The sequence below is a fragment of the Solea solea genome, chromosome 13 (genome assembly GCF_958295425.1).
Source record: "Solea solea chromosome 13, fSolSol10.1, whole genome shotgun sequence".
Taxonomy (NCBI): Eukaryota; Metazoa; Chordata; class Actinopteri; order Pleuronectiformes; family Soleidae; genus Solea; species Solea solea.
In genome coordinates this window covers 7,774,045-7,799,445 of record NC_081146.1, presented here as the reverse complement: position 1 = coordinate 7,799,445, position 25,401 = coordinate 7,774,045, and the positions used below count along the sequence as shown (strand labels likewise).

The window sequence follows — 25,401 nt, the reverse complement described above, 5'->3', positions numbered from 1 at the left end:
ATTTCCTCTGTGTTCCTCTCCGTACTTCACCTGTTCTACACTCGTCACACACCTCTCCATCTTCTGCCTGCACCTTCTTTTTCCTTTCTTCGTCTGAAGCTGCTTCTCTCTCTCTCTCTCCCTCACTCTCTCTCACTGGGGATCCTAATTAAGCTTGGCTGCTCTTTGATGTTGTCGCCTTGGCAACAGTCACCACGATGAGGCTGGGTCTGCACACTCTCTCAAACTCACTCAGGCATACACAAATACAGTACACACAGACACACACACACACACATACAGAAAGTACTAAAGATTGCAGCCAGTGTGTGACCCCTGGTTGAGATGATAGCTAACACAATGACTCAGACATGTGCGTAGGCTTCGTGTGTGTGTGTGTGAACACGTCTTGACTACATGTGTGCACACATGTTACAACAGCAGAGCAAAGAAAGCGTCCTCCATGCTGCTGAGCTGGACACAGATAATGAAGAATTAAGCCGGCTGTATTTGTAGAAGTGGCTGAAGAAGTGACAGAGCTTCGGTTCACAGTGTCCACTGAGATGCGACGCGCTTTGTTCTGACATTCAACCTCTTACCTGTCCCTGTGTTTTGTCTTCCTAAATAAATGTTTGTGTGGGCTGAAAGCCCTCCAGATGAATCATGTGCAACTGTTAGCACTGGCTGTTACTCGAGGCAGTACATCATATGACAAACTTGTCTGACTTGTAGCAGGGGAGTTCCTCATTTTTCTCACTGAGCTCTGGCCTTTCTTCATCATCTCTGTTTTGAGCTTCTTTTCTGTCCACTGCAAAAATCTCCTATTAAGGCATCCATGTCCACGTTTGAGACGGAAAGAAGAGAAAACATGCGACTGTTTAGGAGTTTTGGGTCAATATTTCAATTTGGTTATATGTTGTCGTCCTTCCTTGTGCAATATGAGCATCGATATTTTTGATTTAATAAATGAAGGCGCTCTAAAGTAAATGACTTGATGTCTCCTTGTGGTGGCGCTGCTCAAATAATTGAAGAAGAAGAAGAGGGAGTTTACTGCAGGATCATGGTGGAGAAAGCTACATGCTCCATCCACGTTCAATACATAGACTTCATGGACTTTGTTCTCTGTGTTGTGAATAAATCGAGAAATCCTGCACTTTTAACTTTTCACAGACGTTTTGTTTTCTTCCGTTAGACAGATATTGGGATGTACCGCGATATGATTGTCTTTTGATTATGATATAATCTGTGTATCGTGATATTATTGGTATCGTGGACCGTATTGTGAGGTTCCCCTACTATTGTTGCTAAGTTTGTAATCTGTTTCCAAAGTAAATCATTTGTTCAATTACTAGTAAAAAATGATTCTTAAAGACTGTGTAAAGCAAATGCACAGTTCTACTTCTTCACACACTACACTGTTAGACAATAGGGGCTGAGAACATGTGAAAAAAAAGACAACTGTGGAGTAAAGACTGAAAACTGTTTCTCCTCAGTCTTCTGCGTCTAAAATATGGTTCAGCGACACACTGGAGTCATATAGTAAACATAACTCTAACTCAAACGCTTCACCCTCAGTTACCAGTTCACCTGTGAGTAACTGCACCTGCTCCTGCACTAGATCCTTTGTTTTGCTCACTACCTGAGATTTCTTTGTCCCAAAAATGTGTCTTACCTTGAAAGGTAATAAACACCAGAGTCCTGCTGTGAAGCTGCAGGTGCCACTGATAGACAAAGAGGCAAATAGAGGACAGGACTGTGACCAAAATGGTGAAAATGTCTCTTCTACGTGAACAGGCAGTTTGATCCCGGAGTGTTTACATTCTGTGCAAACACTGACAGACGGCGACATTCGCCTGCTTTGGTCTGTGTCTGTGTCTGTGTCTGTGTCTGTATTCGTATTCCCCAGCATTTCAGAGCATAAAATGTTGCTGAATTTTGCATGATGTGAAACCTTAGTTTTGAACACTTAGCACCTTCTTTAATCATTCAAATTTGGCAAAGTGGTTAGTAAGACGTTTTCCTGTGGGGTGACAGAGTCAGAGGATATTTTACATCGCTTTACAGGCACTTTTAAACTCAAGCTCTCAATGCTAGAAACATTTATATTTCATGGTGTCCTTTCCCCTGGTGCCCGTCTTTATTCCTTTTAATGAAACCCGATTCTTACCACTTGCTTTAAACAACGCTGCTTTGATGTTAATATAAAGAGTAACCAAAGCAATTACGAACAAAAAAAACGTCCCCATGCACAGAGACAGAAACTGCAGATTAAGTAACATTTAGTGGCGATGAGACTGGCAGAAAAACTCTTATTGTCATCGTCTTTTTTTGAATATTGTGTATGATTGTGATAAACTGGAACGCGTTTTACTCCAGAGCCGCAGCTTCTCATGACTTGGCATCTTTGGTTTAATTTAAGAGTCGTAGTTTAGATGAAAATGAGCCGACGCACTGAATGAAGACTGAATGGATTACTGATTAGATGGATGTTGTTTTACATCTCGAGAAAACAACATTTACTTCAAATTGCTTCTGGTTCCTTTAATCATCAGATCAGTCAGCTGTACTGATGAGTGGACTGTGCCAGCCGAGGATCATGATGAACGGTTGCATTAAAACAACTCCTCACCACTTTTAATTCTCCTCATGTCCTTCCTGTCCCTGCAGCTGTTTGTCATCGACAACGGAGCGGACGACTGGCGCATTGCCATGACGATGGAAAGGGTCCTGCTGATTGCGCTGGAGCTGCTGGTGTCTGCGGTGCATCCGGTGCCCGGGGACTTCAAGTTTCAGTGGCGGGCGCGGCTGGCCTTCTCGTATGCACCGTCACAGGCGGAGGCTGACCTGGACATGGTGCTGAGTGTGCCCATGTTCCTGCGCCTCTACCTCATCGCCAGAGTCATGCTGCTGCACAGTAAACTCTTCACCGATGCCTCCTCCAGGAGTATAGGTGCCCTAAATAAGGTTAGATTGCTTTGTGCTTGCAGGTATGCGTCTGTGCATTATGCATTTCAAATTTGGTTGTCAAACATTTCACTGGAAACAGGCGACATAGTTGTCAATGTATTGAGGTCAAGAGCTCTCTCTTCTGCATTAAAACTGTGCCCATGCTGTCCTTCCTTCCACTACGTCCTTCTACACACCCTGGTCCTCTTTATCTTCCACTTCAAATCCCATTTTTCTTCTTTTGCAATAATTGTCAATAGAGACTCAGATGTAAGCTATGGTTTCATAAAACAATATGAGATGGGGGCGTGAAATGGGAACAAGAAATTGCATACGGCTCAAATGGGGCATAAAAATCAAGTACGAGAATGAGATTGCTATACGAGCGCGGGGGAAACGTGCACAGAGCATGTAATAAATGATTGGTGCCAGTTTCCTAATGAGTTTAAACTAAAGACATTCCTCTGAAATCAGGAAGTGGGTGTTGCGCGTGTTGGAAATATGCCGTCTACCAGGAGTAGAGGAGAGGAGAACGGTGGAAGAGATGAAGTCAATTCCAAATGAGTGATTTAGCAGTTTGAGAGTGTATCTGCGACGGCACGATGCTGACCCGCAGGGCTGCAGTCACAGAGAGAAGAGGTGAAGTTGCCGTTGACGTGCAGCTCTAGCGTGTGACAGCATATTTATCAGCTACTTTACCCTTCCAGGGCACAACTGCTGTTCTCTGATGATCTATTTTCCTGACATGATGGTCTGCCTCTTATTGATAAATGAGCCACAAAAAGAAAAAACTGCACTAGAATGAGCCAATTACTCAGAGACATTGTATAGGTTGACCCGGGTCAGAGGACGAGCCCCGATCTTGACTCAGATGATTTCAGAGTCCCATCAAAAACTTCTCAGAAGATTAATTAGTAAAACATAAAGTCTGAGTGGGAGACTGTACACAAATACAAATGTCTATTACTATGTCATTTTTCACCTCTGGTTTTTACTAAGTGTGAGTATGTGTGTGTGTGTGTGTGTGTGTGTGTGTCCATGCATCGTAGGTGCATTTTAACACCCGGTTTGTAATGAAAACCCTCATGACTATCTGCCCTGGGACGGTGCTGCTGGTCTTCAGCATCTCTCTGTGGATCATCGCTGCCTGGACTGTGCGAGTGTGTGAGAGGTCAGTAACAAAGCTGGTCCATTTCCGTGTGTCTGTGTCTGTGTGTGTGTTTGTGTTGTGTGTCTGTTGTGTGTGCCGTAGGACAAGGAATTAAAACTCCAGTGAATTAGAATTAGTGACTAATCTAATCTAATTTTGAGACTACAGATTGTAACAAATGGAGTCCTCCATGTGTGGCCTTCACATACCAGAAGAGATCATCATTCTTCATTTCTGCATCAAAGTGCACAGCACAAAGAAATATGATTGTGCCCTGTGTAAAGCAAGGCCGTTGCCTATAGAACAAGAAAAGACTTATTCTTAGGCTATGAAAACCAAACAATTTTAAATATTTGAATATATGTTTAATATAATAAAATGATAGAACATAAACTATGGGTAGTATATTTCATTTTTACCAACACATCCTCACACTGGACCTTAAAATCAATGGTGCCTTATTAGGCTGTTTGTATGTGGTGTACAGCAAATCATAGTTTGTTAAAACTTCCTTTGACTTCCTCCTTACCTCCTTCAGTATTTATAACTAGAACACAAACACCTCAGGGGCACTCGCAGGTTCTTCAGGGAAAATCTGGTTGGGATTTGTGATGGTGGCAGAGCAGAACTGTTCCTCCAAATGTATTTCCAATAGGCAACAAATGAGATTCCCGCTCCATGCGGCTTGAGAGCTGAAGCCAGTGTGAATCCCCGTAGCACAAGGAAACGGAGCATTAAGGAAAGCAGACTGCCATAAAGTGGCCTAACATTTACTGCACTAGTCAACACAACAATGTGGCTCCAACTGGAGAAAAGAGTCTGGTGGTAAGGGCTTGTAAAGGCCAGTCATTAGAGAGTCAGAGTTACATAACTTCATTGACAGACTCTCAACCACAGACCTAAAGGAACTTTAATATATAATTGTATTGTATTTAACTGTTTTTGATATCAGTTGGGTACGAAGCCTTGAATGCATCACTGCAATGCTGCTGAAAAGCCGTCTGGCAAAACACACACATTTTCATTGACTTTTTTTCTACCAAATAGTTTTTGTGAAAACTTTGTTTCCGAACTGCACCAGGTTCAGTTACTACGGCAACCATTTTGTGTGCAGGGCAGAAATTATTAAAGGAAGAGCTGCAGTTGCATGATATGTCAGGTTAAATTGCAGGGCACGTGTTTGAGGCATTTATTTATGCAAATTTTGCAGAAATGAAAAGGCAACGTTGTTTTTTTTATCATTAATATTTATATTTGTATAAAGTTGACGACCAGCAGCCTCTGAACCTTTGATCTTTGTTTTCAGGTATCATGATGCTCAGGACGTGACCAGTAACTTCCTGGGAGCCATGTGGCTCATCTCCATCACTTTCCTGTCCATCGGTTATGGAGACATGGTTCCGCACACCTACTGTGGCAGAGGAGTCTGTCTCCTCACAGGAATCATGGTTAGTAGATTTCCTCCCCCTCTGTCCTTTCTGTCCATCTCGCTGTGTCACTCTCGCTCCCCTTGCAGCTGTCCTGGCGTCATTCAAAGGTCAGCAGATTAGAGAGCATGCTGCCATTTGGGAGAGAAATTCTGCCATTTGCGTAATTTGGGCAATCCTCTCTGAATTAGCCTGCATCTGTGTGTCTGTGTTTTGTGTGTGTGTGTGTGTGTGTGTGTGTGTGTGTTCTATAAACTGTTTCTGTCCTTATTGCATAATGAAGGTCCCTCCTTTCAGTGTGCCATGTCCTCCCACTCTCAATTTCTCTTTCTCTTTCTGTCAGTCACTTTCCTTCTGGACCGCTCTCTCATCCCTCTCTTTTTCTATACATCCATCTATCTCTTTCTTCCTCTCTGTCCGTGTCTTCTTCCCTGAGGCCATGTGTCTATTTCTATCTCCCCTCCATCTGTTATTATCAGTGTTTAAGCTACCAACTGCTACTCTGTTTGCTTCACTTCGCAGGTGTTCCTCTGTCCTCCGAACTCTTTTACGTTCAGTTTTTATTATTTTCTTCCTTCGTGTAGTGTCTTCGCCTTCATGTCTTGCCTCTTTTTGTTAAAAAAAGGAATAACCACAGGTCTTGATCTACTGGACGCTTTCAAATGCAACGGAAAATCTCTACGTCTTAATATCAAGTAATGTGTACTGATAAGTACGGCGGCTGATGAAAGACAAAGTCGGCTGCGACCTGGGAATGCTTTGCTCACAGGACACAGTGTTCCACATGTTTTATGTTGCAGAGGGAGAGAGAACAGTGAGTAATAGAAGACGAGTGGAAAGCTAGAAACTGAAAATTCACCTGAAATTACTGAATGACATAACAATTCATTATTTCCTAAATTGCAGACGTGTGTATTGCATTAGGCAAGCCACTATCACGTTTGTCAAATAAGAGTTAGAGTAGGTAGTCTGGGTATGATGTTTAGAATCTCATATTTCATTACAATGCCATTTTTTCTTATCTTTACTTATGTTGCCTTTTTAAAACTTTTTTGACTCTTAGACGCTTTTACTTTTTTTTTCACAAATCATTTTTAAACCGTCCTCGGATCAGCCCACTAATGATATATAAATCCAACAAGCAAAGCTTCCAAATTCTTTTACTTGTATCATGAAATTGTTCATTCTTGACCATGTAATTGTCAATATTATTACCACTGCTGCAGACATCCATACTCCATTTGCACACTTACATGTCTAGTACCCCCTCGAGTGTTCAGCAAATGCGTCCCTGAAATAAAGTAGCAACCGTCTTGACATCATTAAAAAACAATTAGAGGTCCAGTGTGTGACATTTAAGAGGGTTTTTTGGCAGGAGTGGAATTAAATATCCATAAATATGTTTGTATAAGTGTATAATTGCTTTAAAAATGAAAAAAAAATCATGTCGTTTTTCGTAACCTTAGAATAAAGCCGTGTTTCCCCTGAGTGGTTCGGTTCAGTACGTATTTATTTGCGTTTCCATTCGGACCAAAATAACCGGCTCCAACCATTCCATTTTTCAGTACAGTCCAGGTTAATCTAGACTAGCTCCACCCACGACAGTCGGCTGATTGGGCAACAGAAAAGCGTCACTCCGGTGTGTCCGACAGCAGTCTATTCTCATACAAAGCTTGACGTCTTGTTGCGACAAATGGCTATAAACGGAGCAGGATTGTTGTCTGTTGTGTCACGTTTGATGTCGTTGTTTTGTTGTCATCGCACCGGTACAACGTCACACTACGTATCTCGCTGACGCAGCCATCACGAACAGCACACACTCCGCCTACCGAGTAGGAAACACAAGCCTGACTGAGGGCTTTACCGCTCCAAACCGTACCTTCTACATATGCCAGAACAGACAAAAGCCAGAATATGTGTGTCGGAGTGAGCAGAGATGTACTTTGTTTGTTACAGTCTGCGGTTTCACCTTTAGATGTCACTAATTCTTACAAACAGTACCTTTAATAATCACTATTTATGGTTCAAGAAAAATCGTGAGAGAGAACTAAGGTCCTGGTACTCTTCCCAGACCAGGGGAGGGGAGTCCCTGCCCAACAGACCTCAAACCAGACGTGTCAAAGGGAGTTGTAGCATCGTTCTCTTCTTCTTTGGTAGGAATGCGTCCTATTCCCTGTGTCCAGATTTGTACCGCCACCCGATGGTGAAGTGAGATACTACAGGACCCTGACACGAGAGTATAGCAGGGTCTGCGGTATGCGACGCGCAACTCGGCACACTGTGTGTGCACAGTCACAGTCAGAAAATGTCATTTTTCTGTTCGTTGAGCTCCTGTGATGGTTGTTTCTATTTTGCATTGAAAATGATATCTCTCACTATAGTTACTTCAACCCTAAACTAAACGAAAAACCTCTGCATATTCCTCTATAATCCCTATGTCTGCATTTGTCCACGCACTTTTTCCCTAACTGAATAAACAGACACTTTAACAAAGACATACACAAATGTCCATTTGTTGAGTGAATCATCCAATCAGTGCTTTAGTGTTTAGTGTGAGAGTGAGAACACTTACTGTAATGTTAACACACTCACACACACATAAAGGAACAAAACAGGGGGTGGATACGCGGTTGTCCCGAGCCCGCTGCTACAGACTGCATCCTCCACACAACACTGACACAGAACTTGACACACACTCTTAGTATGACTCCCACACACACTCTCCTCCCCTGTCACACACACACACACACACACACACACACACACTTGCCACACTCGTCAGAGTGTTTATGAGTGGTTTATTTTCGTTGATAATCAGAGATAAAGGGAGTGAGGATGCAGGTGGAAAGGGGGAGCGGGCGCAGCAGGTTGCTGGAAGTGAAGTTAACAGAGGATTTCTTTAAAAGTGGAGAGCAGGGGTGACGGGTCGGGGGCAGAAAACAGGATGTCGGGGTTTCTTTTTTTTTTCCTTGGTTGAAAATTATTGTAATGAGTCTCTATAGGAGAAATTCTCAACCCTTGTTACTATGACAACACATGAAGGCCAATATTGTTGGAATATACCACTGCCCCGAGGCTACTTGGGGGTGTGCAAGGTGTAAGTGTGTATAGATGTGTGTGTGCTTTCATGTGTCTGTGTGGGCAGGCGGATGGTGGTGGAGTAGACTACAGCAGAACGTTTGTACTTACATAAAGCAAAAGATGACTGATTTCCAAATTAGAGCACATATCAGATAATGCACAGGGTACATGTTCACGTACTACATGTTTGCGTGGTGTGTGTATTTCCATTATGTGTCCATCCATGCATTTTGTTGATTCTTAACTTTTACTTTGACTTACTTAGCATATATAAGCAATATGTGAACATTCAGCAAATGGTTTAAAGAACAAAATAAGGTACATGCTGTCCTCTATGTGTGTGTGTGTGTGTTAATATGAAAATAATAGAAAATATTTTACTATGAGAAAGTGTAACTGTTGACAAATGCTGTACATTAATACGTTTTTATTTGTTTTATCATATTTGTATTCATGGTTGTGCAGCTGCTGTCTTTGTTAAGTATACAATGCAACACACCAAAAGTTAAGTCACACATGACTTAACTGTACATGACTCGACATACATAAGAAAATAAATAAATAAATAAGGGGACAAAAAATGAAACATTTTGGTACATTTTAATCAATTCCAGTGACCAAAAACACATCAAAATAAGCATTTCAAATGTTGTCATGTCTGTGTATTGTTACACTGAGCGTATACTTATGAGCATATACATTATAAATGCATTATAAATACATTATAAATGCTAAACATGGCATGAAGACAAAGTGTTACCATGCAAATGAGTGTTTATTGTTATGTCTTCAGCTTCCTGACACAGAAGGAAGTGAAGGAACCATTTTAAACTGTTGGGTTTTTTTCCCCTCATGAAGATGAGTAATAGATGTAATTGTTACCTGGAGAGTGTGAATTACAGAGGCAGAGATTGGTGATTCCCCATTTCTCTGACAGCTCTCTAGATGGCTGTGCTGTAGTGGAGGGAGCGAGGGAAACACCCAGGCATATGAAACAAATCACAACAGCACAGCCATCATCAGCCGTGTCGCTCTGTGGAGATTGCACAGGGAAGCCTGCTGGAATCAAATGGATGCAGGCGTCTACACAAACAAACGCTCGCTCTCTCTTACACACACGCATGCACACGCACACACTAACACACACACACACAGCGGCACATGCACACAGCCTGCCTTGACAAACCAATCAGCACCCCGCTGTTTGGACAATTTTCAACATGCTTGCAGACACGTGCACACAGCTGGAAAACAGTCAACGTGAAGAGGGATCTTTTTGCCCAGAGCACAGACTGAGGCTTTCCCATCAGTTTTCATCATATTTTATTCATAGTTGTCGAATAAACACAAATAGAGTAGATGAGTGTATAGACGTGGGCACTAATGCCTGTTTGTGCATTACATTTTACTGAACCCAGCCCAAGTTATTTCTGGCAAACCTGTGTTGTCTCTTAGTAATGTGCACGATGAAGACCTGACTATTCACCCTTCCCTTCATGCTTCAAAAAAGCTCTCCCTCTAACTCACTACGATTCTCTCCTTTATTCTCTCTCTCTCTCTCGCACTCGCTCACACTCCCTTTCTCTCCCACTGTGAGTTGCACAAACTCACAAGCAGCACTCATACATTTTCATTAAACTCTCTTAATCTTAATTCATTACTTATCAGATATGTGACCTCATTAACACGGCCTTCTTCTCTCTCTCTCTCTCTCTCTCTCTCTCTCTCTTCCTCCTCCTTGCACACACACGCCCTCTCCTCCTGCATTCATCGCTCCCTTCATGTTTCCTTCCTTCCCCATTTATATTTACTCCTAGCTCTTTGCTCTCTTTATCTTTTCTTCCTTCTCCCTTTTTTTCCACTCCATGCCTGCACCCATCAGAGGAACCGGTTAGCACTCAACAGCCCATTGAAAAATAGTGTCTAATCTGAAAGTTAATTAAGTCTGTCTTCCCCCCGTGCTCCTGCTTCTCTTCTCCTCTCAAGCATGTCTTCCTGGATGAGAGACTGCTGTCACTCTCTCCCAAATGACTTTGCCATATGTTTCATGTGGGTCAAGCTGAAAACATACAAAGCAGTCGACGCGTTTAGACTGACTTCCTGCAAACCTTGGACCTCGGTTGACAGTAGAGATTGACACCATGCACTTCAGATTGACAGCATCTAATTAAATGAAATTAGGTTGTGTCAATCTCGGGTGTTTTTTTTCTTTTTTCATCTATAAAAGGGGCATATCTTTCAGTGGTGATATAGAGAGGATCTCACACCAGATGGATTGCAAGTGAAAAATAGACTTGGCTTGCATTTCAACATGAGGAAATGTGGATCTGGAACAGAGCTATCCCTCCTAATCCTCTCCTCTCTCCCCTCTCTCCTCTCTCCTTTTCACTTCTCCTGTCTTTCTTGTATTTGTCCTTGGTCCGTTCAATCATCTGGACTAATTCCCCAGCCAAAAGCCACCGATTTACCCATTCCTCCTCTGTACCGACTGACTCAGTGCTCTGTTTTCTGCTCCTCCCTCTCTCAGGGTGCAGGCTGCACAGCTCTGGTGGTTGCCGTGGTAGCCAGGAAGCTGGAGCTGACCAAGGCTGAGAAACACGTACACAACTTCATGATGGACACGCAACTCACCAAGAGGGTGTGTAGGCTTGTGTGGTATGAATGAATATGTCGTTGTGTTTCACAAATGAGGCAAAACTACTGAATAGTTGGTGAAATAAATGGTGTGTTCTCTGTATGCAACGTAATTGAGCTCCCGACAGAACTATAATTTGTAAAACTGCCGGGGTTTTTTTTTTATCTGTAAATGCCCTTTGGAGGGATTTGGCTCTGTTGATTTGGGATATCTCTGCTGTTAGACAAGGTATTTGAAAAGTCATCTAAATGGCTTGTCCTTTCACACACACCCTCCCTCACCCCGCCCCTACCACAGCATCCCACTATCACTGTGTATTTTTGTGAGCGAGTGTCGTGAGTAAAGGCAATAAAAGGTCATTTCTTTCTCGCTCTTTCTGCTCAGCTCCCTCATTTACCATCTCCCTCTCTTTCTGTCCGTCTCTTATCTCCTCCCTCCATTTCATCCCTCGTCTGACATTTTACAGTAAACACTTTTCTGTCAGTCGCTTTCACTCCTTCCTCTTTTGATTTCTGTTTTCCTTGCCACCTCCCTCCCTCCCTCCCTCCCTCCTCACCTCCTCCTTTCCCCCCGTAGTCCTTTTCAATTTTTCATAAAGTTGAAAGACCCAAGTTTTAAAAATAGCTCCCATATCAAATATGTAGGGTACATTATGGCAGGGGGGTATCTGTGTAACTAAACAGGGCAGAATGATCAATAATTTCAGTCGGTATAAAATATCGATAGAGGAGCCTTATTAATCCTTCTCTAACAGTTCAGCCGACACCACGTCTTCCTGCATTTAACACCTTTGTGTGTGCGTGTGTGTGTGTGTGTGTGTGTGGAGAGAGAGAGGATTTGCAGACCTTTACAGATGTTGTTACGGAAGATGTTTACCCTCACTTTAAAAGGATTTCAAACGTCATTTAACAACCGTTGTTGGTACAACATTTTTTTTATTGTTTTTCCAGTGTAAGAAGAAGTGACAATTAGGGATATAAAACTTAACTTTTATATCTTTGCAATGTTTTTAGCTCAAAATCAATCTGTCAGTAGATTAAAATATCTCAGTACCTCCTGTACTGGATTGTTGGGAAACTCTGTACTAATATTTGTTGTCAGCTCAGCATGAATCCATATGACTTCTACTTTGTTCTACGGGCAGCCCGTGGCCAAGTGGAAAGGGAACTTGACTTGTAACCGGAAGGTCGCTGGTTCAAATCCCCACCCGGCCAAAAAAGGGCTGGGGTACCCCTGAGCAAGGTACCCAACTCCCAATGCTCCCCGGGCGCTACTCATTGCAGCAGCCCACTGCTCCTAATTCTAGGATGGGTCAAATGCAGAGAATATCAGTCAGTCTGAGACTGAGAGTAATTTCCCTAAGGGGATTAATAAAGTATCTAAAATTAAAAAATTAAAAATTGTTACCGTGGGCTGACATGGACTTTTAGGTAGCGGTCGACCAATATGATTTTAGATCTTTTGATGACCAATATACCAATATTTTCCCTGATAGAATATGAGTGTACAACATATAATACAAAACTAGCTTGAAAAGACTTAATTGAACAATAGTTGGGGTCTGTCTCTCCAATCTGTAGTTTGTGTCTATATATATATATTGCAGAGCATTGCCAAGATATCTGTTCTTCTACTGAAGGTAACAGACTGTTTCATTCTTTGCCATTTAATGACATCACCTGTTTTGCAGAGCTGCTGCACTGATTTACAAAGTGCTTTGACTTTGAAAATCACCTTAAATCATAAACTTTAAAATGCTACTCAGTAAAATGCCAGAGCTCTTCAGTGCGAAGCCTCTGATTTGTTGGTGCTACAAATATTTCACAATAAAAGCCTTGTTGAAAATAGTAAAGTGGAAACAGGGAAAAAATAAATGCTTGAGTGTTTTTACTTTGAAATAGGTACAGGACAGATTGTGTTTGTGGCTCATGCAACTCAGGAAGCCACTGATTACTGGTCACATCGATGTCAAGCTTTTAAAAAAAAAAAAAAACAGCTTCTTTTTGTGTGGTGTAAAAAGAAAAAGCTGGAATACAAAACCACTTTGGGGGAAAAGTCAGAGGATCAGTCACCTAATCAGAAAGTGAGCTGAAGCTCATCCTGTTACTTAACCTTTATCACATGAAAAAAAGAGAAATGTTTAAATGTAAATAAAGAATATAAGAAAAATATAAGAAATTATCAAACAGTTATTTGAAAATAATCTGTAAAAATTAATTCCTATATGTTAGAATTTTATTCTGCCAAGCAAGTTCAAATTTCCTTTAATGATTTTATTGTGTTAATATATTCATCAGCCAGAGGTTTAAATCAGTGTCTTAACAAAGACACTCATCATCCAATAAGGGAGGTGCTATTGAGTAGTTTCATTCAGCACAGTACACCATGCTGTGTGTTGACATTTCCTTCAAAGGATCTGCATTTAATGCAGTGGTAATTGTCTCCTGCCCTCTATTACTGAGAGCCCAATGATTGAAGCTGTTGTACGTATGCACTTTGATTTACATGGCTGAGGCCATTCTCCTCCATAACGCTGTAACAAGAGCGTACAATCACTCAATGTTTTATAATGAATAATGCAATGGTAGACTCAGTCACATGTGCACACACACACACACACACACACACACACACTGGCGTTCTACATCAATGAAATGAGTTTTCTTCCCTTTGAAGAATTAACAAGAATGTCAATTAAATGCCAATCAGTGAAGCTGTTAGCCAGCAGACTGTGTTTCTGCTAATGTCTGTGCTTGTCAGCGCTGTTGGAGAACAGCAATAAATCTGCACACACTCACTCCACGTACAGAGGATACTTTAAAATGTCTGACACATGTTTCAGACACAGAGTGGCACAGGCTTAAATCACCTTATCACGGAGGATGCTGCGCTGTAAAGACATCGTTTAAAGTTCAGTGCGCAGGGATAATTCTCGCGCAGTGTTCACTGAAGTGAAGTGCTCCTCTCCCTCTCGCTCTTTGATGGGATTAACATGGTTGTTAATTAAATAACAGTTAATATCCTGAACTATGCGTGTGAGGTTTAGTTGCTCATGTTTGATGCCGGGGCTTTTTGTGTCCGTGCACACAGGGTTGAAGGTGTGTTTCAAAGGCTGGCACTGTGCATGGAGTTTACAGTTTACGCTGGCGCTAAAGCTGAAGTACTGGTTAATTTAGAGCGCTGCTGGAAATCCATCTGGTCAGAATATTGCCCAGACATTCACAGAGCACCCTTGACGCTGAAAAAGCAGGACACACTTACAGTCAGTGCTAAGTTAGTGGGGTGGAGTGGTGTCTCCTTCCCCTTGATAGCGCTGTACAATGTCAATACAATGCCACTCATTCAAGCAATAAGCCTATTGACTGGGTGAATGTGGAGTCTGTTTCTGTGGACAGTGCTTTTATGTCAAGCTTTTTTCAATTGAACCTGTCAGGCCTGTGTATATATACATTTGTATTCCTGATGTGCCCTCGCTCTCCACATCGAACCACTGGTTCATTCCGAGCATTATCAGATGTCGCCGTGGCATAATCAGAGTTTCACCCTGTGAATATTCAGAGTGCACTCTGTTCTCTGGCCAAGGAGGAGATAGAGCAGTGTCTTCCAGTGTTTACACCACCGGCCAAATGGGAGCAGTCTAACCCCCGAAGAATTCGTCTTTGCTAGCTTTCACTCCACACAGTAAAAATAACTCCTCATCTGAAAGCCTTTCAATTCACACTCAAGCCAGATGGATCCTTATTAGTGCAGATGCAATTATTTTGACTCTGTGAAAAGTGCTGTGAACACATCATGAATAGGATTCTCTAGTGAACCCCTCAGCACTTGCTTTAGATGTTAGAAAATTATGTGACTGTGTGTGCGGTCATGGAACATGGCTGTTCTTCTTTGTGTGTTGGTACAGACATGGAAGTGTGTGAGACTTGTTTCTTGCCTGTTAGGAGAAGGTCACAGCAGCAAACGCTGTGTGGATCTATGGCCCCATGAATGGTGTGAGAGGTTGTTGCCAGGGTAATTGGCCTGTTTGTTTATGTTTTGTCCTCTTCTTGGGGGCACAATTGTGTCTCCAGCACCATAATTACTAATTACATACACAGGTCATTAAAGTCCTACTGTGTTCAAAGGGTCAGGTGTTCCAGTTACTGTGAGAGAAAACCTTCCCACCACTGCAGCAAAAATAAAGGGGAAAGAATACTGAATTCTCTCTTTCTGCTTTTTTTTTTAAGTATTTAGTTAATTAAATGAGTAGTTCATTCAGGATGCCAACATGCACATTGGAGTAATGAGTAAAACTAGTAAAGCGAGGTGGCTGCAAACAGGTTGGAGCACGACTGAGAACACAAAGAAATGCCCAGTGAACACTTCAATGCTGCTCAGAAAACACAGTAAATGGTCTGTATTTACAGTATATAGCACTGATGACCACTTAAAGCTGCTTTCAGTCAGGTCTGATAGTATTGCGCTTGAGTCTCTTTGCTTCTTAATGATAGTTTTGCTTGACGGAGCCCATTTTGCTCACCTAACATCATCCGTGTTCACACAGGCGACACAGAAGCAGAACTATTATTATTAACAAAAAGCTTTACTTACCATTATTACCCTACCAGTCTGTAATGCCTTCTTTACAATATTTGTACAGATTGATTTATGCTCCACAGTATGTCATTAACTGCCCAACATGCTGAGGTGTGGAGACCCCCCAATTACCATAAGGTTTGTCATGTAGGGACACAGCCAGAATAAGTCTTTGACCCAAAGCAGCCATATGGTCCCAACATGGTCGCCAAAGTACAGGCCATATGGCCCAGAAACGGCTGCTGCTGCCGTCGTTTGGTTTCTCGCGGAGTATTCTTAGCAGCCTCATGCTGAGTCTTTTACATCTCTTAATGGAGGTGCCGTCTCTAACTCAGTTTTTAAGAGAAACCCCAGAGGGAAAGAGAGGGAAAACATAAAGTGTATTATAGGGAATTGACTTTAAAATACAAACAATCCGGTGTTATATGTCCCTGTTGTTTGCACATGAAGCAGTTTCAGGGATTTTAATGAATGTTGAAGCTGTAGCATCACTTAATTAAATGTCCTGAAGCCGTGTAACAGGCTCCCTCTGCACCACTGGACAGATGTTGCGTGAACATTTCCACAGTGAGGCAGCCCAACGGACACAAGATGCCATCATTCATCATATTTCACTTACCCCACAGTGATTAATCAAATGATAAATAGGATTTGACATATCAATTTACCGATGGGCCTGTAGAAACGAGGGGTATTAAATGTGCTCTTCAGTAACCTGGCCCGTGATTAAAACTCCACGATCTGTGTTTTGTTCCAACATAATCCAGACAAATTAACTCTTTGTTCACTGTCGCTGGTGATAGATATCTTTTTCAACCGTGTGTGTATTTGGAAATGATTAAACATGTATATTAAATCCATTAAGATATGAACAGTTATGGTGACTCTTGTGCTGTTGGCTTTCTGCTGCGCCTTTAGGATCCTTGCAGCCCTGTAATCCTGTTTGTACACACACAGAGGGACATGGGATAAAACATCTTGTACCTCCTACTGCAGCTTTAGGTTTAAATTTAAATCGTATTTGTCATGGCCCTAAACATATTTCCTTTTCTTTTATATTTCATTGCGTTTCTTTTCATGAGGTTTAAATACTATATTTGAATAAACTGTCGGTAAACACGTTGAATAAAGTTAAGAAGTAATAACTGTGATGCAATTGACTGGTAATATGGCAAGTTTGCAGTATGACTTAAGCTGCTGGAGGGGTTATCATCTACATAATGTTGGCTCCGTTTGGTACGACTTCATCTGCGTTATTGAAAAAAAATGAATCTCCAAGGCTCAGGACCTCGTACTCTCTTCATCGGTAGCCAGTAGTGTGTGCACGTGTGTGTGCATATGTGTGTGCACATGTGTGTGTACATGTGTGTAGGCTCGTATGCATGTGAGCAGTTCTTGACTGTGGTGGATGGATGCTGATTAGCCAAGCTGCATGAGGTCTTTTGTGCTCCTCAGATGGGGACATAATTGTTCTTTGTTCGCTCCTCGGCTCCTCTTTGAAGTCTTTCATTCAGTTTATGTCCTTAGAATGTCTCCCGCTCCCTTCTCTACACTATCCACCCGCACTTCCCAAACCTCCATGTTGTAATTACATAGCAACCTGCAGACACATGTAATACACAGAAGCAGATATGGAGAGAGAGCAATGTACGAGAATGCTGATGATGCTTGTCCACACAGAAATCGACCGGGAGCCCACTCTGACATTTTGAGTCCGTATTTTATTAAATTATAGCAATCTCACGTTCAGATGGTATCAACTAAAAGCCTTTTTCTGACGGGTGAAATGGAGAAAAATAACTATCCTGCTATTGACTCTGATGGCTATCAACACTTTCCATATGTGAATGTTATTCCATAGTTCCACTTCTCTAATGTGTCTCTTGTGCAGGGCTGAGAAACTTAAAGAGCAGCGTCTCATTCCACTGTTGTTTCTTTCACTTGTCGTCATAATTAAATGGAGGATCATTGGTTTTAATGAACCACTGTCGAAATGTGCTGAATTACCTTCCACCATCCAAGATAATGTGGTCCACTTGAGTTAGTCCAAAACACAATGTGGCTTATAGACAAACACGCAGTGTGTGTGTGTGTGTGTGTGGAAATGAGACTCCTGTTGGTTCTCATTGCCAAATCTCCCTAAGGAGCGAGCTGTTTATGCACGCTTGAAAAGCATTGGCAAGGAAGTCGGTGTGTGTGTGTGTGTGTAGAGAGACCGAGAGAATGAGGGCATCCTTTAAGAAGAGAAAGATGGTGTATTGTTTTGTTTTAGTTTGTTTCATTTTTGCAGGGTGACAATGAAGCATGGGGCGGCGGGGGGTAGTAAGTGAAAGAGAGCAGGGTTCTACAAACCTGTTGAGTGCTTCAGCTGCCAAGGGCTTACCTGTTGCTCACAAAATGTATCTGTGTGTCTTTGTGTCTATTATCCGGGAGCAGATAAAGAACGCGGCGGCTAACGTGTTGAGGGAGACCTGGCTCATCTACAAACACACAAAGCTGATGAAGAAGATCGACCACTCCAGGGTCCGCAAACACCAGCGGAAGTTCCTCCAAGCGATACATCAGTGAGGCCACTTCTCTCACACACACACACACACACACACACAGCAGTGCTGCTGAACTGATGAAACCTTTGAAAATCAGCTGTACTTTGTATCCACCCACAGGTTGAATCAACGCTGATAATCAGATGAAGTGCATGAATCCCTAGTACACACACACACACACACACACACACACACACACACACACACACACACAATGAATCATCATCTGCGAAAGAGCAGGTTCACTACAGGCAGATACAGGTGTGGGCCTGGACTGCGTGTTACGATTAGAGATACTTTGAACATCATAAAAATACAAATAAACAGAATGACAGAAGTAAAGGTTTTGTGTGTAACATTTAGTATGTTTGCATGTGTATGGGTAGTTTGGTTTACTACCCACAAGTGTCGAATGTTTTTTTGAATAAAAATGCCCTTTTTTTGTAGCCTTAGAAAAATCCTTTCACACACACAAGAGTCTTGCTTTGTGAAGGCCACCGTCTTGTGCCTCCGTGTTTCTTCGGCAGCTTGAACTGTCAAACTTTTTGTGTAATGAAATGTAAGCTTTCCATGCAAACATGGAAGAACGTCATCCTTTGTGGTACGTGAAGGCCACCACAGTTACATGACACACGTGGGAGAGGAAGAAGTGAGCAGAGGAGTTCTTTGTTTAGCCTATTTCATACTAAACTTAGTGAGCACACCTGGGATTAGTGAACATAGGTGAACCCTCTAAAACAGTGATTGTAGTAGTAGTAGTGTAGTTTTTTCAAGTGCGCAGGAATAGTACATGGCTAGAGGTTAAATGTCTGAAGGAGTACGGGACTGTTTGGGAAGTTTGGGAACCAATGCTCTAAAAAAAACACCTTTCCCATTGTGATATGTATGATTTATGGATCGTATTAGATTTTACATTTTTATCTGCCCGTTATCTGATTCAGTGATTTTGACCCGTACAGGACTGATACTGATACTGACCGATACTGATTCCCATCCCTAATAATAACCCACATTAATTTCAGAGTCATTTATTTGACCTGTGAGTGAATGCTGATTACACACATTCCCATGGGACAAAAACCTGTTAAAGCCGTGTTTAAACAGGTTTTTAAACAGTGTGAATAGAGTATTTATTACAATCTGCAGTCTCACCATTAAATGTCACGAATTCCAACACACTGGACCTTTTAACTCCATATTGAAATGTCAAAACAATGCAACATAATACAGGAACACACTGGAACAGTATTGTTTGGTTATATTTGAACAGTTGCAACTGACAGTGAGAGGCTGAAGTTTTGCTTTGCTAAAGTGTTTTCCTGAAGCCACTTGTCATTTTTTTTTGCTTCCTCCTTCCAACTGGAACAGTTCACTCTAGAGTTGAAACCGTTATTAAGTGCCTTGAAAAGATTGTGTCAAGAGACTCTTTTAAGGTTAATCTTGAAGCATGACTGGCTGACAGCCTGATTTCATGGGGATATGAGCACATTTTCTGATACAAAGCTGTGAGACAACCTCATCTGGAGGTGGAGCATTACAAAATCACTCTGCAGTTCACTTAAATGGAAAAAGCCATTCATGAAAACACACATTAGATCTCACTAATTGTTGTATTGAGTTCACAGAGTTATCCAGGTCCAATCTTTAATTAAACCGAAGGAAAATCTATTTTATTTTTACATTTTATTTAATTCCCTTAATTGTTTCCTTAAGGTTTATGAGTACTGCTAAGGTTCATGAATATTAATGACCCTGTTTGTTTACTCTAGTGCTTAAGGTCACAGTCTACGGTAAATATGTGTATATTTTTTTTTTACCAACATTACAAAATCGCCGTGTTTCAGAGCACATAGTGCATTCATATCCAGTGACAACCTGCAGGTAGAAATGAGGCAGAATTTGGCAAGGTGACCGCTCCACTGTGTCGCTGTCTGGACCTGGAGGGAACAGCTCTCTGTACCAACCCCAATCTATTTAGCAGGTTTCAACTTTGTGTGTATGTCTGTTTGTTTAATGTGTGTGTGTGTGTGTGTGTGTTTGTTTTCAGATTACGTAGTGTAAAAATGGAGCAAAGGAAACTCAGCGATCAGGCCAACACACTAGTGGACCTTTCTAAGGTGAGACACACAAACACACACACTGTACACTCACATCCATTACGTACAACACACACTTCCCACACGTCAATACCCGTACCGTCCATACCACAACAGTCCTCCGTTTCCATGTTGACCAGCCCATTTATGTGGCATTGTGTCGCCTAGCAACCAGGAAAAAGTGTTGAAAGAGGGATGACTGAGTGAGCGAGTGAAGAGGAAATGAGAGGAGGGAGGGGAGCGCTCATGTTTTTCTGTTACTGTGTGGGTGTGTGAGTGAGAATGCTGTGTTTGTGGGTTCATGTGTGTGCATGCGTTCTTGTGCTTGTGCGTGTGTGTGAAAGAGAACAGGAGAACAGGGAATGATGAGATAGAGACTTGAAAAAGATCGATGGTGGGTGCTACTGTGTCTCTTTCCAAGGAGCAATAGCTTTAGCACCAAATATATTGCAATTATGGTATCTCAATGACTCCATCTCAATTGGCCACTTGTACGTTTACCATGGTTACGGAGGCCAGGATGTACAAGGCAGGGACACTCCCGCCTTTCTTTCATGCTCTCTTGTCTCTTATTCTCTCTTTCTTCACAACATTATAACGCCCACATGGAGACTTCCCTCCAGCCTCTTCATGATTCCAGCTCATACTCCCTGATGGACCTTTTTTTTATTATTCACTCCTCTCTAACCTTTTGCTTGCCTTTTTTTTTGCTTCATTATGAATCTGTCATATTTCATTCCACACACAAGGATTTTTTTTATAGCTTTAATATGACGCTTCCTGTTAATGTATTTGTATCTGTCTCCCCTCCTTGAATACGCTGTGTGTCACCTCCCTCTCTCCTCTCCTCTCCTCTCCTCTCCTCTCCTCTCCTCTCCTCTCCTCTCCTCTCCTCTCCTCTCACAGATGCAGAGTGTCATGTATGAGCTTATGTCGGAGCTCAACGACCGCAGTGAGGACTTGGAGCGCCAGATGCTGTCCTTGGAGCATCGGGTGGAGCAGCTCACTGCTGGGTTCAACGCACTCCCGGCTCACCTCTCTGCCACCCTCAGTGCCCAGCATGCTGCCCTGGTTCACTTGCTGCGAGAAAGAGATTCGAGGGATGGCAGAGGAGGAGGAGGAGGAGGAGGAGGAGGAGGAGGTTGTGGAGCTGTGATCCCCTTTTCCCCCGCAACTTCTTTATCTACTGCCCCAGCTTCAGTGTCTCCAATCCAGGTCACGACTCTGGCAGCACCCCCAGCCCAAGTCCCTACTTTGGCCTTGGAGTCTCCGTCTCTGTCTCCTCCTCCACTGAGTCCAGAGGGGAGTCTGGAGACAAGTCCCAACCCCAACTCCTGCACCTCCAGCTGCTGAAGACGGCTGTGAGGACCAGGAATGGACAAACCTGGGGGACAAGAGCGGAGGAGAGGACATGCTCGTCCTCTCACTTCAGACTAAAGGAGAGAAAGGAGGAGAGATGTGACGTGATCCTCTGAAACCCGTGCTCCATGAATGAGGGATGAAGACGGTAATAATGGGATGAAGATGACGGGCCAGTATGGATGACTTGACATGCTTGTGATTTTTGGGGCACTTTCCTTGATGATGGGATGGAGTGGAAGAAATTGAGATGGAATGATGACTCTAAAAGGTGTGAGGGGGAGGAAGAATGTCAAGAAGGTGAAAAATGGAGGAAGAGAGGAAGAGGAGAGAGGAGGGGAAATAACAAGGAATAATTATATGAACTCATAGCTCCTAAACGGAATCCACTCTAATTATTGAAAAAGGCCTTTTATTCTCCTTCCTCTCTCCCCCCCCCCCTTTCCTCGTCTCTCTCTCCTCCCTCCCCTTCATCAGGAATTAATGACCATGACTTTTTATCCTTATAATGTATTTTCTATATGAATGCTATTTGTGTGTTAACAAGCATCCCTTTAACAGTAGGTTCGATCATACGACCATCATTTAAAAAAACTAGTGGCATGCACTGCACGTACACACACACACACACACACACACACACACACACACACACACATCACCTTACACCACAGTACAAACACAAATACACAATCTTTCACAATGCAGGCCCTGTTTCCACTCACACAAAGAAATTAATGCACCAGCCCACGTTATAATACTTAAGCCTATACTGCCAAGCACTCAATGCACTCTCAATCTCCACAGAGCACTGCCAAGCAATGTAGACTCACTGTAAACAACAACAAAAAAAAAATGTTCATCCTAACAACTTTTCTGTCAGTGGGTGTGAGCTAATGCAGCAGTTTAGACATCGCATAATTGTGATATTTTATCTACTCAGTCAGGAGAATAACAACAGTTCACCGAGCTCCTCCAAACTGCACCTCGAGCAGGAATAAGCTGCCGAGGGATGAGTCATTGTATCATCTGTTTGTGATGAAGGTGGTAGCAGGATATTAAAAAAAATAATAATAATAATAACACAACTACAAAAGAACTTTATTGCTGTGTTGACTGATTAAGTTGAACTGATGTTTTAGTGTAACTGTAGTTTTACTGAGTCTTAAAAGAGATTAGATTTTTGTTTTTACTTCCTGTCGACATTATTAGTTAATACTGTGAGGGTTAAAGGTCCAGTGTGTAACATTTAGGAGGGTTTATTGGCAGAAATTGAATATTCTACCCATAATTAGGTTTCATTAAGTGTATCATTTATTTTCAACGCATTTGTTCGGTTTTTAATAGCCTGAGAATAAGTCTTATGAAGGGATTTACTTTATGGAGGTTTCTACAGTGGCCCAAACTGACTAACCAGCCAGTGAGCGTGCATTGTACTGATCAAGTGGCAGCTTACTATGCAACCAAAGACGACAACATCCAATAGTGGACTGTGCTTGTGAAGACCAGGGTCAAAAAAACACCCACCTCCGGCACTCATGGAGCAGGAACTTGAAGGTCTTCATCAGGAACAACATCCCTTTTTTTGGTTTGCAAAGGCCACCGTAGTTCCCCCGACACATTTGGAGAAAGTGAGGGGAGCAGTCTCACCATTAGATGTCACTCATTCTTACACACTGGACCTTTAAAAGAACAATTAGACTGTACAAACATTTATAGAATTGGCATTTCTACAACATAGAACTTAAAATGCGTTCAATGGTCCACATACAGCGAGTCTTATCTTGATGTTTCTATGCTTCTGACACAGCAGGGGCTCTCCCCAAAATAAACTGTATGTGTCGTTAATACATGATCTTTGACTCTGACAGGGCTGGTCAGTGGGGTCAAATCGACTCGGATACAATAGGAATATTTTTCAGGAGAAAGACATATGATTTATAAAATATAGATTTGACTTATTCTTACTTTATTCGATGTTGAAGATCCAATAGCGATTTATTTGTGTGATGATAGGTTTGGTGTGATCAATATTTCTGAGCGTATGTATGGCTGTGTTGATGACCTTTTATCATCCTTTTGTAGTCCCGGAACATGAATGTATTCTGTGTAAAGAAATTCACTCACTCACTCACTCACTCACTCACTCACTCCCGCTCGCTCCATCACTTAAACTGCCATGCAGACACAGGAATAGACACTCACATGCACATACACACATTTAAAATATACAGTACACGCACACACACACACACACACACACACACCTCAACAACCAAAGTGCTCTCTCTTAAATGGACTTCAATAAGAGGCAGGGAACGCTGCTGTCACTGGGGACACGAGATAGCAGGAGGCGGCGCAACTATCGTGACAATATTTCCGAGGGAATAACTGTGAAAATCTGGCCATGGACTCGTTACCGTGCTGTACATGGACTGCTCTTCATTGCTTTAAACAGGTTAAGGTGGCCAGCAAAGTGAACACAAGGGAACCCAAATAAAACCTTATAAAGGAGAATGGCCATGAAGGAACAGCTGTTCATGAAATAAATAAAACAAGAGTCTAAGTTGTATCTGAGAGGAATTATAATGGTGTGATGGGGGGGGGGGGGAGGGGGGGGCGTGACACAAGCCCTTGCATTGGAGACATATGAAAACTGTCTTATAGCGACATGCTGTGGCCGGAATACTGAATTACATACGCTTGGAATATTGTACAGTATGCTCTTAACGAAATCTAGCTTTGTATTGCTTAGTCTTTTTCTACCATTATGATTAAACACAGTTATAGCGGATATCTAATATTACTGAACTCTAGTATTCTTCTCTTTGTCATGACAATTATGATATATGTATTAAGAATATGTTAATAATAATTATGAACAAGGAAAGTGCCGTTTGAGGTTGAAATTATTTTGTAATTTTATTTTATCAGAGAGAATTAATAAAGTATATATCCATAACATGGCAGCTTCCATGTTTTCTGTGTTGCTGTTATTGCATGTTGTGTTATTTATGTTCTGATTTCTTTTATTTCTTTCCTCTTCTATTTTTTTTATTTTTTTTCATTTTTTTCATGGTGATGTGGGTTTAGGTGCAGAGACGTCCCTCACTGCAGAGCTCCCCAAAGTGAACGTTATTAAAAGATTTGTAAAACCTCTGTGGCCCACGTCCAGATTTGTATTTTAACAGTAGTGTAGCACATCACTGAAGGAAATACACTTTCTTTCTCACAATTATTGACAATTAGCATAATTTCAATACTGATAATAATAAATTATTATCATTAAAATGTGTTTAACAAAAATCATTAATAATACATTTTAATACATTTTTAACTCCAGAATAAATAATATATTTTGATTAATTTGGTGAATGAAAGTTTTTATTTTTATATTCCTGTCTGAAGCCCAACTGCAATACCTCCATGATCCACCAGAGGCCCATGGCCCAGACTTTGGCAAGTGCTGCTTTAATGTATTAAAAGTGTTCTGTGTGAAGATATGCGTGTCAGTCAATACTGCGTCAAATGCATTATGCACTAAAGCTTTTTAGGTGCTGAATACTGTTCATAGTAGGCAGCCATGAAAATGAGATGAAGTTAGTTT

At 41.9% G+C, this 25,401-nt stretch overlaps 1 protein-coding gene across 2 annotated transcripts in view; it reads left to right on the top strand.

Annotated features, from left to right (window-relative positions):
• kcnn3 (potassium intermediate/small conductance calcium-activated channel, subfamily N, member 3) overlaps positions 1–24,897 on the top strand; it is a 48,149-nt gene extending 23,252 nt beyond the window's left edge. For both annotated transcript variants that reach the window (XM_058648597.1, XM_058648596.1), the window contains exons 4-10: positions 2,647–2,943; positions 3,975–4,096; positions 5,382–5,523; positions 11,111–11,221; positions 18,230–18,357; positions 20,387–20,456; positions 21,342–24,897. In XM_058648597.1, the coding sequence (XP_058504580.1) occupies positions 2,647–2,943; positions 3,975–4,096; positions 5,382–5,523; positions 11,111–11,221; positions 18,230–18,357; positions 20,387–20,456; positions 21,342–21,788 (1,317 nt within the window). In that variant the 3' untranslated portion in view covers positions 21,789–24,897. The remainder of the gene's footprint in view (positions 1–2,646; positions 2,944–3,974; positions 4,097–5,381; positions 5,524–11,110; positions 11,222–18,229; positions 18,358–20,386; positions 20,457–21,341) is intronic.
• Positions 24,898–25,401: the final 504 nt, after the last annotated feature.